Consider the following 15,687-nt stretch of genomic DNA (forward strand, 5'->3'; position numbering starts at 1 on the left):
AAGGAAAGAAGAGACTACTGAAATATAGTTTTTCTCAGAATGCGTAAAAAACACTGTTCACTCCACACCCCTTAGCCATGAGTAAGAACACGAAACTCAATTGGTTCCAATATGATTTAGGGGTAACCCCACGGTAGGCCTACTTATAAATCCTTTGTTACAGTCAGCAGCACAATGCAAGCGTTTAGCAATGGCCATCATTGTCTAGCCTACCTATTTCGGCTAAAGGTTAGCAAAAAAATGCAGTGAAAATTGTAGAGTAAGCTTCAAGAAATATTCATTGTTGTGGTGGAGTGGAGAGATGAACAAGTCTGTGCCCTACAGTTTCTGCGATTGTAGAACTCGGAGCTACCACATTGAAGGCTCCATTCTCGGCAGTTTCTAAAGCAACATCTGCTGCATCATTTGGTGCCCCAGTATTGCCTGTTCGGACTGGGCAGAGTAGACCTTGCAATCTCAATAAATAGCTCTGGCTGGGAGGCTGAGTTCTCACGTATTGGGTTGTTGTGACTATACTGGCAGATGATCGTTCAGATTCAGCACTTCGGAGATTGGATAAGGCACTTAGGTCAAGATTCGGGAACACAGAACATCGGCATCGAGGACACTTCACATTCAGTTTAAGCCACTGGTCAATGCACTCTACATGAAAATTGTGAGCACAAGGCAATCCACGAACCTGCACCACTCCTCGTTAGAAACTCAAACTAATGTTAAACCAAGAATACACCATCTACTAAGTTTTCAGTATATTAAGTAGCATTCTCGGCAGGCACCTTCAGATTTAGAATCAGAAAAAGTTCTCATTATAGTGTTATATTTATTAGGTATTTTTTCCCCATATGATAAATGTGAGTTGCAGTGATTGGAACTAATATATTTGGGCCAGTAGACCACAAAACTCATAACTACATGTATAAACTTCCATATCCCACAAACGTAACAAGATTTTAATACAATGTAGATTACCTTTAAAGAGCCAAAATTCACAAGGAACAAATCCAACTCTCTCACTTATAATTGATGCCATAAACATTAGTAGCATAAATGGAAGACCTTAGAGAAGTGCTTGAGTTGAACTAAAAGGTTCTACCTCATTCCCTACATGGAACTCTTCCAAGCAGATTGGACATTCACTGCAATCAGTTGGAACGGCCTTCAACCTGAATTTCGGAAGTTCTTGAATGAGTGCTTCTACTGCTTCTCTCTGAGAAACCGCAAAAAGAAAAAGAAAAGAAAAAAGAGGGAAAATCAGGATAGAAAAATCTATGAGAGATACTTCAAGCTCATCTTCAGATGGAGGAACATAGTATCTAGGTCCTTACTTTATATTTTATTCAGGTTTATCATAACTCTTACACAAAATCAGGATTTTTTTAAAACTAATTAGCATTTTACTTTTATTTTCAAATACTGTAGTTTTAGGGTCATATCTGGTCATTTTGCATTTTTAATCAAGTACTGCATCTAGTTATAGATACCTATGTTATTATAGTTTCAACTATGTTTTACGCATTGAATATTTAATTATTGAGACATTCTGTCTAGTAATCCTATCAGGTTTAGTTTCTGTCCCGGATCCTCTATAATCCCTAATTGTTCTTGTTTATTCTGGAGCTCCTCTCTAACTATTTCTTCTCCTAACTGGTTCTACATGATCTTTCTTAGGATTTTAAAATTTAAGACAAACAACAAAACAAAAATAAAGGAAATAATTAATGTGGTTTAACCACCGACCTGAGCCGGAGTCAAATAAAGCCCAGGATGGTACGGTGCTGTATCTTGGCCCATGCCTCTCATCTCTTGACCAGCAGCTTCAAATGCCCAATCCGGTACTCGAATCATGTCCACCAAAACCTAGATTACATTATGTGTTTAGTTCAGAGCCATCAAACTGTGAGGCCTCTATGGAAAGAGAATTTCTGAAACCACCGAGACTCGCACATACATGTTTAGATAGTCGAGGAACTTATGATAATTAGAAACTCAACAACATTGAAACAAAAGTGACTATTTCAAAGAAAAGGGCAGTGATCAGGTACAAAACATGCCTTAGCGAAGAAGCTATAAAGGATGTCAGGCACCAGAGAAACTATAGTGTCTCAGCTGAACTAAGCTGCATTACCTTTCCGAGATCAAGGTTCTTATGTATCCACATAATTGAATTAGATTTTGATTTGAAGATAGATAAAAGTAGTACTCGTTGGAAACACCAAATTAGAAATTCCAGTCAAGCTTCCTACAACAAACTCCGGAAAGACGGGATAGAAAGCAAAATGAAAAATAAATGTGTAGCACATAAATTGTGCAAATATTTACAAGACAATCTCTTTTGTTTATCTGAACTCATTAACCTTGATACATTTATCATAAGTATGCCTTATCCATATTTCAATATTAAACAAATTGCCTTGTGAAACTTTTATTTCCTAAAATAATCATGCAAATGAGTGCGATAGGTAGAGAGAGAGAGAGAGAGAGAGAAAATTCGAAAAAGTCCATTGCTTCCGTTCAGGAATGGACAGTGTTCATTGATAATCTTAGTAAGAGGGTTTCAAGAATTGTGTTAAGGGATTTCTTTAGTCCTCATGGTCAGATTCTGAGGATTTTCATTCCTCGTTTCTTAGAGAAACCAAATTATAAGTCCACTACTTTTGCTTTTGTTTCTTTCGCTGATGAGGAAAGCAGGGAGAAAGCAGTTCAGTCTGTCAATGGGAAGTGGTTCGATGGGAGGAACATCTTTGTAGGGGTTGCTAAGTACCAGAAGGTTAGTATGAGGGAGGCTGGTGCTGGGAAGAGGACGCTGGGTCGTAAGTCTGGTATGTATGTGACTTCTAACTCTGGGAGGAATGCACAGCCGGTGAATAGCTTCAGGGATGTCAGATCGTACAAGGAGGTTGTGCAGTCTGATGCCAACATGAGAAGAATTCAGGTCTCTGGGTCAAATCTGGTTGGTTTCAATAGGAGAGCTAGGGGAGGGAGATTTGTTTGGGAGTTGTTCAATCCAACAGTTAATTCGGATTGGGTTAAACGATCTTTATCTGGGATTTTGAAACCAGATTTGAGTTTTGAGTCGATTAAGGATGCTTTGAAGATTGAGGGTTTAGGTTTCCAGGTATCAAGATGGGGATATGCATGGAAGGCTTGCATCATCACCTTTGATTCAGTTGACAAATTCTCTTTTGCTCGGGAGAATAAGAAGGTGGAGCTGTCCTTGCGTTTTGACTGGTTGGATCCAGTTCTGAACGAGAATGGAGTTCCTTTGGCTGTGTCAAATTGATTTGTGTGGTCTTCCTCTTCGGTGCTGGAATGAGTTTTTTATGGAACATGTTGGGAAATGGGGGAGGTTCTTATGTTTTAAGGATAAATCAAAGTTCAGATCTGATTTGTCGTCGGCAAATGTCCTGCTCAGGGTGGAAAGTCCTTTCGATGTCCCTGACTCGGTCACTGTTGACTCCTATGGTAGATCGTTCTTAGTCAAGATTACCATGGGGTCTGTGTTGATTCAATCAGAGGAGTTGGGGAGGAGGGAGGAGATTTTTTCAAATAATTTGAATAGTGAACATGCGTTTTCTGAGGCGGAGGATGACCGTTTTCCTATTCTGGCAGTAGACAGAATTCATTCTGCTGAGAATTCTAGGCTCAATGTCTGCTCTTGGTTGAACAATGGTCAGTGTAGTGGTGGGAAAGGTGTTAGTGGGGGTCAGACTTCATCGAGTGGAGTTCCAGGTCAGCAGAATGAGTTGGGGGATTTTTTTGATGGAAGAGAAAGGAGTTTCAGCATGGGGAATGTTATTATGGGCACGTCAGGAGTTAGTGGGCTGCCTGTTTTCTGTGAAAATACGAGTAATCACAGTGGGGTTCATGTGGGTCTCGGTTTGAGGGTCTCAGACCCCTCGGATGTTTTCGCTCTTTCGGTTGACAATGGAGTTGATTTTGGAGCTGCCTCTTCTTCACTTGGGGAATCTAACCCTTCTGGGCCCGGTTGTGGTGGACTTTTACCACTGGCCAACTCCAATCCTGCTATTCTAGTGGATACCGTGGTTGAAGGTATTGCTGCTTGTTCGGAAAATTCTAAAGTGAGGCAGAGTCATGCGATTCTTCCTTTTGCTCTGTCTGGGATTAGGACTTCTAGGGGAGGTTCGCTCTTTCGACCTAATTCTTCTTCTTCTTCAAAGAGTGTGACGTTGGAAAGGAGAACTGCTTGTTTTAAAAGGGTGTAAAAGATCTAGGGAGAGGAGGCTTAGGTTAGGGAATGTCCCTTTTGTTTTTTCTGGAGCAGAGGAAGTTCTAGATAGGCTTAAGGGTAAGGAATTGGATCAGAAGTCTGTTCTACCAGTCAGTGTAGCTGCAGATCTTAATTTGGATGGTGGTGTGGAGTCTTCTTCGGAGAGGCATTCTGATGCCATTAGTTTCGTTTACTTGGGTGATGGGTGGCTTTCAGACGGGTTTGACTTTGATTTCAATTCCATGAAATTTTTTAATAGAGTCAAAAGAGTGTTGACTAGGGAGGCATTGGATCTAGCTAGCATTTCAACTGTTTCTTCTCCAGCTTTTTTGGTCCTATTGGAGGAAGCCTTATCTATTTGGAAGATCAGTAAGCTTTTGGGGGTGTCCTTCAAGGTTGGGAAATCAACCTTTCTGGAAAAAATTCTTAAGTTGGAGGAAGATTTGAGGCGAGCTTGACCTTCTGTTCTCTTCGGTTTTTGGTTGTCTTTTTCTCTTATGATTAAAATTCAGTTAGCTATTATTTCTTGGAACGTTTGGGGGTTGGAAAGAAAGGAAAAACAAAAAGCTGTTCAAAAGTTAGTTTTAAATAAACGCCCTATTTTTCTTTTGCTGCAAGAAACTAAAATGGAGAAGATTCAGAGACACTTTTTGAGAAGAAGTGGTTTGAATACCTTACAAGGGCTTGCAGAATCACCAGCTGTGGGCTCTTCTGGAGGTTTATTGAGTTGGTGGGATGAGTCTTTGTTTGAAGTGGAAAATCAAGTTATTAACAGAAGGTTCATTGCTATTTTTGGGACCTTTCGTCCTTCCCAATTTAGGTGTGGTTTTGTTAATGTTTATGGTCCTTCTATTGAAGAAGAAAAAGCTAGCTTCTTTGAAGAGCTAGCTGTTTTTATTTGTGGTCAAAGTATCCCTCTTTGTGTGGGAGGAGATTTTAATGTTTACCTTTCTGAAGATGAGAAGATTGGGAGAGCCCAGAATTACAATTCATTGACGATTTTTAGTCACTTTCTTCAACAGACAGGTTTGATTGATTTACCTCTTCATGGGGGTAGGATCACTTGGTGTAACTACCAGGAATTACCCACCTTTGTTAGATTGGACAGGTTCCTAGTTGATGTCCATTTCCTGGAGGCGTTTCCTGATTCTTCGCAGTTTTTGTTACCCAAGTCTGTTTCTGATCACAATGCCATTTTCCTCGAGAATGGCGGAGTTAACTGGGGCAAAAAACCATTCAGGCTTTTCAATTATTTGATGGATGATTAAGAGTTTAATAATTTAGTTGGTTCTGCTGTTCAAAGACAGTAAGAACAAAAACAACAGAGCTGGTATTTTTTCAATCCTGAGGAATACGAAAATGGCAATCAAGGAATGGGCGGGGAATAGACATCAATATCCAGCTATGGAAATTGCAAATTTGGAATCGAAGATTCACTTGGCAGAGGAAAATTTACAGCTAATGCAGGCTTCGAACAGCACTGTTATTTCAGCAGATTTGAACGTTATGAGAACAGAATTATGGAGGCTTCACAAAATTGAAGAACAAATATGGCTTCAAAATTCGAGATCTAAGTGGGTGGTAGAAGGGGATCGTAATACAAGATTCTTTCACACTTGTGCCTCAGTTAGAAGGAAGCGGAATTTCATGAGTGCACTTAATGTGAATGGTGAGATTACTCAAGATCCGGCTATCATCAAAGCTACTGTCAAGGACCATTTTTTTGGAATTTTTAACACTAGGACTACTTTGGAAGTTGAAGATTTGAAGCTGAATTTTTCCAGAATTTCAGTGGAGCAAAGTTCGTTTTTGGAAAAAGATTTTTTCGGAGGATGAAATTTGGGAAACCTTACAATCATGTGATAGCAACAAAGCTCCCGGACCTGATGGTTTAAATATGGGCTTCTTTAAGAGATTTTGGTCTGTTCTTAAGGCCGACATTCTGAAATTCTTCCATAATTTTTATTTGGGTAAAGATTGGGAGCATGGAGTAAATCATACTTTCATTACTCTTATTCCCAAGGTCTCTAATATTGGTGGTTTGGATGACTTTAGACCTATCAGTCTTGTAGGAGGGTTGTACAAGATCCTTAAAAAATGTCTGTCGAGGAGGTTAAGGAATTGTATTTCTGGTTTGATAAGCCCTACGCAGTTTGCTTTCATTCCAGGACGTCAAATTCTGGATTGCTCTCTTATAGCTAATGAGGGAGTGGACTTTTGGAGGAAAAAATTACTTAAAGGCTGTGTGTTTAAAGTGGACTTTAGAAAGGCTTATGATACTGTGGATTGGCCTATTCTTTTTATGGTTATGGAGAAAATGGGCTTCGGCAGGAAATGGAGGAACTGGATTAGACAGTGTGTAACAACAGCATCAATTTCAGTTTTGGTTAATGGGGTCCCTTCTCAAGAATTTCCTATGGCAAGGGGTCTCCGACAGGGTTGTTCTCTGTCTCCTCTTCTATTCAACTTAGTTGGGGAACTCCTAAATTTACTGCTTCTTAAATCAGTCTCTGAGGGTCTGTTTTCTGGACTGCAGATTGGGAGGAATGGGAATGCTTTTAATTTATCTCATCTGCAATTTGCAGATGATCTTATTATTTTCTGTGGGGCTTCTAAAACTCAGATTTCAAACGTTAAGAGGGTCTTAAGGGTGTTTGAAGTCATGTCTGGGCTGCAATTGAATCTTAAGAAAAGTAAGTTATTTGGTGTTTATATGGTTTTAGAGGAGGTTGAGGAGTGGGCGTCGTTAATTGGGTGTGAAGTGGGGAAGTTTCCTTTTGACTATTTAGGCTTGCCGCTTGGTGCAACTCGGAATTCTGCCTCTCTTTGGGATCCGGTTGTCTCAAATTTTAGCAAGAAACTGGCAGGTTGGAAAGCTAACGATCTTTCATTGGCAGGGAGGTTAGTCTTGATTAAATCGGTTCTTTTTTCACTCTTACTTCTTGTCTCTTTTCAAAAATCCCTCTTCGGTTAATTCTAAGCTCAACTCAATTATGTCTAACTTCTTATGGGGAGGTGGGTCGGAGAAAAATAAGATACATTGGGTTAGTTGGTCCAATGTGTGCAAATCTAAGGATGAGGGGGATTTGGTAGTGATCGATATTAGTATTATGAATAGAGCCCTTTTGGGAAAGTGGTCTTGGAGGTTTGCAAATGATAAGAATGCTGTTTGGAGGAGGTTGATATGCTCTAAATACAATCTGGATCCTTTATCTTTATTGTTTAACAGCAAAATTCCAGCTCAAGCTTCTTGGATTTGGAGGTCTGTGGTGAACTCTCTTTTTAAAGAAGATTCATTTGGCTCTAAGTTTCGTAGCATGTGCAGAATTCAAGTTGGTAGTGGCCAGTTTATTCGGTTTTGGCAGGACAATTGGGCAATGGACTGCCCGCTAAAGGTCTCCTTTCCGAGGTTGTTTGCTCTGTCTTCAAATCAGAGTGGTAAACTAATTGAATTTGGCGAGTTTAGTTCTTTGGGATGGATTTGGAATATCCAGTTGAGAAGGAGTTTGGCAGATTGGGAATTTGAACAGTGGGCTAATATGATGACTATCATTTCTAATTTCTGTCTGTCGAGAGAATCTATCGATGGTTTGATTTGGATAGGAGACGGGGCTGGTGTTTATACTGTTAATTCTTGTGTGAAATTCTTTGGCTCTTCTTCCCAAGAGAGCTCTTTTTGGAAGAATTTCATATGGAAAGGATTGGTGCCACCAAGAGTTGAATTTTTTATGTGGCAGGTTGTTCTTCAAAAGCTGTCAGCGAGGACTGAACTTATTAAAAGAGGGATTACGGGTATTGCAGATTTGTCTTGTCCTCTTTGTAATTTGGTTGATGAATCATCTTCACACTTATTTTTCTCTTGTGCTGTCGTTTGGTCACTTTGGAATAAATTTGTGCAGTATTGGAGTCTTAGTTTGGTTCTCCATGAAAATGCGTAGAAGTTCCTACAAGCTTGGGAAGAACTTAATCCTAACTCTGCTATTTGGAAGTTAATTCCTGCTGTTGTTATCTGGACTGTTTGGAAAGCTAGAAATGATATCGTCTTTGAAAGAGGGACCTTTGACCAAACAAACCTATTCTTTCTAGCAAGAGTAAGGCTTTCATCTTGGTTCTTAGTTAAGTCTGTTGACTCGGTTGTTCCTTTGGATTCTCTTATCAATGACCCTTCCCTTGGGGATTCTTGTTTCCCACTCAACAAATCAATTGTCACTTCCATTCCTTGGTTCCCCCCTCCAAAGGGCTGGGTTAAATTGAATGTGGATGCAGCTACAAGTTCTGATTGGAAGAGTAGTGGAGTTGCGGGCATTCTAAGAGATGAGGAAGGTCTTTCTTTAGGCTCTTTTAGGGAAGCTACTGGTCCGGGTCCGCCTATTTTGATGGAGTTAAAGGTTGTTCAGAAGGGATTACATTTCTTTGATGCAGTGAGACGAGGAATTAAGGGTCGATTGATTATAGAAACTGACTGTAAATTGGTAGTGGAGTGGGTTAAGAATGGAACTTTGTGTCCCCATCTTTTTGTCTGTATTGTCAGGGATATAGCAGTTAAGCTTAAAGATGTGGAGGGTATTATTAGATGGGTTGCAAGGACAACCAACATTGAGGCTGATGGGTTGGCTAAGTATGCTATTGGTTAATTACAGTGTGTTTTGGGGTATCTTATTTTGGGTTTTTACGTTTGTTTGCAAAGGTCTTTTATTGATGTTGTAATCTTATGTTCTTATTAATGAATTTTAAGGCACTCTTTTCCTCCTTCCTCTGATAAAGGAACTCAAGTTCCTCAATCATGAAGGGGGTTTTTAGTGAGGCCTTCAATTCCTATCAAAAAAAAAAAGTAACATATTATTAATAGCTGAATTTCAATGAAATAATGAACCAAGAAAATTTTAGCAGGATACACAACTCACGATATATGTAGGCAAGAGATTAAGAACTCACCCCATATTCTGAAATAGGAATTCCCTGCTGAGCACGTAAATGGTGTGCTTGTCTCCGTTTCATCCACTGCAGAAGATGATTTTCATGAACAAAGATAAGAACAGAGTAATAGAAAAGTAACATGAGAAACCATTTACATGTTCGATGCACACATCCTGACCATGAGAACTCTTGACATTGAAGTAAAGAAACAGAAACAAAATAAGAGCTGCCATCATGGGTCCGTAACATACAGCGACAAGGTCTTTGATGAATTAAGAGACACTCTACTGGAGTATAGGCATGACTAACCTTCCCAATAGACATACAAGCAACGCAGAGCAATCCACAGTAACTGAAAAGCAGCCAAATCAGGAAACCATATTTCTGACCGTTTTCTGGCAACTGCATACATTTTCCAAATTAACTCCAGGCTCCGGTGATAAGATAGCATTCAGAAGGGAATGATCCTGATAACTTTGATGCATTATAAACTTACACAGTTCCGCGCACTGGTAAACCATAGAGTGCCGATTACAGTCCAGGCCCAAAGAAATGGATAAAGTAGCATAGACAGAATTGAAAGGACCACTATTCTTCCACAAAAGCGAGCATACCTCTGCTGCCACCCAAAATCCCTAGAAGCAAATGAAGTCAGGCATAAGATAACTACCTGTCAAGTAAAAAGGCAGCTATTAACAGAATACCACCTTCTAAAGTCAGCTGCAAACAGAATACTACCTACTGTAGAAGAAAGAATTGCAGGTAACTGCAACCGAGAGTCAATCAGTACAAAGGTAAACATAGACTTTTTAACTGTAATGGCTAATTGGCATTCTAGTATCTATGTTGTGTGGCATGACAGACAATACAATGAAATTAAAATGCAGCAATTTATACCCGGAGATGAAAAATTCTCAAGCCCATGATCGAACAGTCTAATTTAAACTACTTAATCATGAAAGATAAGTACTTACAAACCCATTCCAGCAGCCAGCCCATTATCTACAAACATCAAAAGTCGAAAAATGAACACGGTAGTGTAATCAACCTGAAACAATAGTCGTCAAGTTAGGAATTCAGAAGAAACATTTCCTGCATCAGCAAAATCTACCAGAATCAGGGATGGACGAGGGGGGAGGTGCCGCTGAAAATTTCAAATTATCATATAATTTAGATATTTCTTTTTTATATTTTTTATTGATAATCTGTTTATATCTCCAGAATCTAATAAGGTCGCCCCTAACCTAAAATCATGCGTTCGTCGCTATCAAGAAGGAAACAACTTCTCAATCCATTAAAAAAAAACTCACCACGATCCATATATGCAATGGGTATGTACAATGATGATAACGCTTCCAATTGATTGCAACAATGATTCTAACGGGAAAGAATTGTTAAAGAACCAACAAGTACTTTCCAAATAAACACAAAAGTTCATTTCCTACACCCTTTCCTCCAATTTTCCTAGCAATCAAACCGTAGTAAACTAGAATTCCACAAACGAAAGAAAACTAGAAAGAAAATCAAAAACCCAAATTGAAGACCCTCACAGATAGAGAAAAAGGATACACACTTGTAGCCAGCATAGACAAGAAAAAACCATCATACCTGCAAAAAAAAAAAGGAAATAATAAAAAAAACCCAAATTTAACTGCAAAAAGGAATGAAGGATGAAAAGTAAAGAGATTGAAAACAAACCACTTGAAATCGACGCCTCTGATGGCCATAGAGGGAAGAATTTAAAGAAAAAGAAGAAGGGGGCGTGAGATTTAGGGAATGTAAGAACAGCAAAACCCAGAAGATCTGATATTCATTTGGAAGCCAAAAAAAGGGTGGGGATAAAATCGAACAAGAATATATCCGTTCGATGGTTAACTTTGTTCTAGTTGTTGATGATTCATTAAGGAGAAACTAATTTACGGAAATTGCAGAAAGAAAATAAAAGAAAATGGAAAGGTGAAGTATAGTGAAATTCAGTAGAAGTTTGAGAACTGGCAGGTAAACGGATGGCCGACCTTAGTTAATCCGACGTGGAAGGGAAGACCTAGAAAAATATTAGTATTAAATAAAACTAAAAAAAAAGTTGATATTTTAAATAAGGGCAAAATACACAAATGATATCTCGGTTATATAATATTACTTTATTGTATCATTCGACTATTAAAAGTTATAAAATAATCTTACGACTATAGGACGTTGCTTTTTTAAGTCCCTCGACTATTAAGGATACAAAATGGTCATCTGACTATTCATTATGTTCTACACTCGTCTTTTCTACTAAAAAAATGGTGATTGCCTAAGCTTAACATTAACATAGTTACTGGGATATGATAGTTGTTTGAGACTCTATGTTCATATTATATTATATCATATCTCAGTCAGTAGGTTAACGTTCAACTCAAACTGTCATCAATTTTTCAACAGAAAATGAAAAGTTTGGAACATAATGAATGGTAGAGATACTATTTTTGTAACTTATGATAGTCAAGAGATTTTAAAAAAAACAACATTTTATAATTGAGGGATCGTTTTGTAACTTTTAATAATTGAAAGACTCAATAAAACAATACACTATAGTCAGATACCATTTATGTACTTTACCCTATACTAATCACACTTGATGATAAATTAATGGGGACGGTGGAGAGTGATGAGACGTGTGCGTCAACTGAAATCGGATCGGTAGTATTAGGTAGGACTTGTTTTTTTAGTATAAAGAATGCTACTTGATCCCTATCTTGTTTTGATCTCTCTTTCCATTAACACTCAATATCGAATTGATCGGCTTCGAATTCGGGGTAGAAAATTTTAAATTTTTTTTCCTTTAGATAAATTCAATGTATTTTGAAAGGGAAAAATGGCCCAAATAATCCATTTTGAATTATTTAACTATCAAAATAATCAACTTCCCAGATTATTTTCTTATTTTGGGTGAAATCTACAGTACCGAGTCAAAGACTCTAAGCTTACCTGGCGTCTTCAACCCAACTAGGAAGACTTCAAGCTTACCTGACGTCTTCAAGTAAAATAGGAAGACTACAAGCTTACTTGACGTTTTCAGTCTAGAGTACTAGGTTACCTTCGATTGGGAAACAAGTAAGTAATAATGCACCATTAATTATCTATTAATAACCCGAGTAGGTTGGTAGTTGAACGGGAAAGTATAATAAATATCTCAAGATGTTATAAAATAGGGTGTTTTAGTTGAAAATTGGGGAGTAAAGCAGTTGTGAGGAAAGGGGAGAAGAGGCCAAATCTAAAGAAGAATTGAAAGAGTGAGCATTCGGGAAGAATATTAGAGAAAATTTTGAACGAAATTTTCTTTCAATCTTTAATCTGTAAGTATTATTCGAATAAAATTTTTATTCGTATTCGAATAAAATATCACTATATTATTTCGTATTATTTAATATTAAAATATTAATTTTAATATGTTGTTGCAGATAAAAAAGAAATAAGAAATTCAACCAATTTTCAATCAAACCTTTTTTATTGTCCCAATTTACCTATTTTCCGTTTTTCATATTCATGTTTAATTTTTTGGTTTAATTTCTTCCGTACCCTCCATATTTTAACGCATTTTTTGCACTTAAGTCCCGGTTTATTTAATAATGTTTAACTTTATAAACTAATTAAAAATTCATGTTTATTTATTTTTGTCTTGCATTTAATTAATTAATTCGATTGTTTTTATATTTGAATTTGCATGATCCCTTTTTTATATTTATGTTATTAGCTATTTAGTTTGATTAATTTTTAGAAATTGCGTTAGGATTTTCTAATAAATAATTAGACTTAGTAATTAAGTTTTCACCTTAGTTTTAATTAGGAAGTAATCCGATTTGAGTTTTCACATAAACATGCTCGATTACTCAAGTGGAATGTTCAAATCATTGATAATTTGTCACATCAATATTAAAGCCTTAGTTTAGTTCTTTAATTCTTTGATTATGAATGACTTTATTAAATAATTAGACTAATAAATAGAGCCTTTAATTTTAGTTTTAGTCCTTCAACTTTATATTATCTTCATTTTAGTCCTTAAACTATTATTTTGATTAAATAATTGACATAATTGATTAGGTTAACAATTAGAGCCTTGACTCTATGATTAATTTCACCTTAGTCCTTTAATTAAGGGTGATTCGATTTGGGCTTTCGCATGAAAATGTCCGATTGCTCAAATCAATTATCCAATTCAATAATTGGTTAATAAAATCAGTTGGGATTAATATTATAGACTCGTTTTCAGGTTTAGTCCTTTAGGTTCCTTAATTTCATAATTCAACACTTTAGGCTAAGAGAAGCCTTAATGAATCCACACAGTAAAATTAGGTTTTAATTGGTTGATTGATTGCACACGTTTTTTAAAACCCAAGGCAATGTTCACTTTTTTTTTTGAAAGATGATACTTTGTATTATAAACAGTAACAAAATACACCACCTCAAGGACCTCGTTAAAAACTCTCTCTAACCCTAAATGGAGAAAAAAGAGTTAAACTTGAGGTGGTAAGAATCTAATACAAGAATTGCTTTTACAACAGACAAGACAAACCCCACACCACAATCCCACTTGAACTCACACCAATCTGTACCAAGCATCATAATGTAATTATAACAAAATAAACAACAAATATTGATTTAAAGCAAACACCATAGTTGAGAGATGTATCCGAACTGTAGCAGAGTTCATAATCACCAAACCTGAAGGACTAAGAAGAAATGACCTTGGCTACAAACAACGATGAACAACTAGACTCAATCCCAAACCATGACCCCGCTATTAGGGAGTCAATAGTATATCTCCCGCAAGCATGCTCAAGGGGTGACTACTAGTGATTCTCGAAGTAGGTCGACATCCTTTTCAAAACCCCTCATCATGTTTTCTTAAATCCGAGGCCCTGTTCGATTATTGTGCACAATAATTGATCTCCCGTATTCATTCTAGGGGTGAATATTATTGGCTTTAATAAACGAACACCCTCTTCAACTTTGCATCTATAGTGGTTTCTAAATTAAATAAAACTTCGAACTCAAATTTTTCAATCTTAAATATAGGGTAATCAACTAGGTACCAATTTCTGAGCGTTGTGGGGTGCTAACCCTTCTCCACGCATAACCAACTCCTGAACCTTAAAATGATTGGTAACCACTCCTAACATTTCACAAATCTTTTTAGAGAAAAACCCTAAGTCGTACTATTTTTCTCCACCCGGGCAAGAAACAATGTCAACAGTCATTAATATTTAACGGAGAAGCTGATGTGACGATTAAAATATTTGGTATAGCTATACATTTGATCATTGTTACTTGTAAATTCTATCAATTTGGTCTTAATTATAATAAATTAAAATAAACTTAACCCTTAAATCAAATGGCTACTGGTATAGTTTACCATTTATTTTAAATAACATATCTTTAAAATTTTAACTAATTTATAATTATGCATTGAGTCTTTTAAAATTTTAAATTTTTATAAACTAAATTAATAGTGCTTATCATTAATGGTACTCATCTGTGTTCGTCGAGCGTGACAGACTCATCCTAATATATATTGATACTTTTGTCTCTTTTGGATAGGTTCTAGAGGGAGAAAACATCTATGCTTAATTTCTTCCTAATTAATATATATATATATATATATATATATATATATTGAATTTGATTTTAAAATGTAATTCAGTACTTATGTTTCTTAATTAGGTATCTAAAATCTACCTCAGGGTACAGTTTGGTGCCTATGTTTTTGGTCTAATCAAGTTCTTGAATTTCTTTTTATGATTCAAATAAGTCACTTATTATAAATATTACTTTAGATCAAAAATAAAGTTTATACTAATTTAAATCAATAAGTCAAATTGAGATATCTAATTTAATCCCTTGCCGGTTGAGTTTTGGGTATTGGTGCAAGTTCTATTGGAATTTGTTAAAACTCTCCTGTTTCTTCAAGGAGGCAGGATTAGAGACCACAAATTATGGGTCTCTTTGTTCAAGAACCAAGATTTCCAACTAAACAAACAAAGGGTAAGTTACACTGAAGATTATCAAATTGTAGGTTTAATAATAGATGTCACTTTTTAAAAGAAAATAAAAATGTTATCTAATTAAAATATTATTACAAACAAGTTATTCCATTGTTAAAATTGAAATGAGAATTTAATATACAATTTTTTTTTTGAAGAAGAACAAAGACAAATGATAAAATTTTTAAATGTAAATGATTAAATTATTTCAAATTACAACCAACTTAATAGATTATATAAAATTTGAAAACTAAAAATATTATAATATTAAGTCACATTATTATTATTGCCTAATAATTAATGTTCAATGACTTATTTGTAATAATATTTTAATTAAATAATATGTCTATTACGCTTAGAAGAAAAGTGACATGTTTGTTACTAAACCATAATTAAGTCACATTTGTTGTAATTTACCCATAAATAAAAGTTAGTCTAGGATCTAGATCCCTTACCCTAACTCACTTTGATGATTTATTAACGGTAAACTAAACAGCCATTTGTTTATTACTTTTATAT

General features: G+C 36.2%; 1 protein-coding gene across 1 annotated transcript; it reads right to left on the reverse strand.

Annotated features, from left to right (window-relative positions):
• Window positions 1-15: 15 nt before the first annotated feature.
• LOC120178763 (E3 ubiquitin-protein ligase SIS3-like) lies at window positions 16-11,076 on the reverse strand. The gene is made up of 10 exons (XM_039184559.1): window positions 10,844-11,076; window positions 10,715-10,753; window positions 10,456-10,522; window positions 10,120-10,193; window positions 9,642-9,780; window positions 9,455-9,547; window positions 9,164-9,229; window positions 1,738-1,857; window positions 1,094-1,207; window positions 16-679 (listed from the first exon to the last, which is right to left on the reverse strand). The coding sequence occupies exons 1-10, from the start codon at window positions 10,870-10,872 to the stop codon at window positions 278-280; spliced, it is 1,143 nt and encodes a 380-aa protein (XP_039040490.1). The 5' UTR covers window positions 10,873-11,076; the 3' UTR covers window positions 16-277.
• Between the last annotated feature and the right edge of the window lie 4,611 nt (window positions 11,077-15,687).

Source organism: Hibiscus syriacus, unplaced genomic scaffold (genome assembly GCF_006381635.1).
Source record: "Hibiscus syriacus cultivar Baekdansim isolate YM2019G1 unplaced genomic scaffold, ASM638163v2 tig00112382_pilon, whole genome shotgun sequence".
NCBI lineage: Eukaryota > Viridiplantae > Streptophyta > Magnoliopsida > Malvales > Malvaceae > Hibiscus > Hibiscus syriacus.

Bases quoted from the DNA above. Each gene is read 5' to 3' on its own strand.
- LOC120178763 (XM_039184559.1), bottom strand. From the start codon at position 10,872: ATGGCCATCAGAGGCGTCGATTTCAAGTG. The intron at 10,194-10,455 runs GTGAGTTTTTTT...CTATTGTTTCAG, and splicing joins CATTGCATATATGGATCGTG to GTTGATTACACTACCGTGTT. The intron at 9,548-9,641 runs GTAAGTTTATAA...AAATGTATGCAG, and splicing joins TTACCAGTGCGCGGAACTGT to TTGCCAGAAAACGGTCAGAA.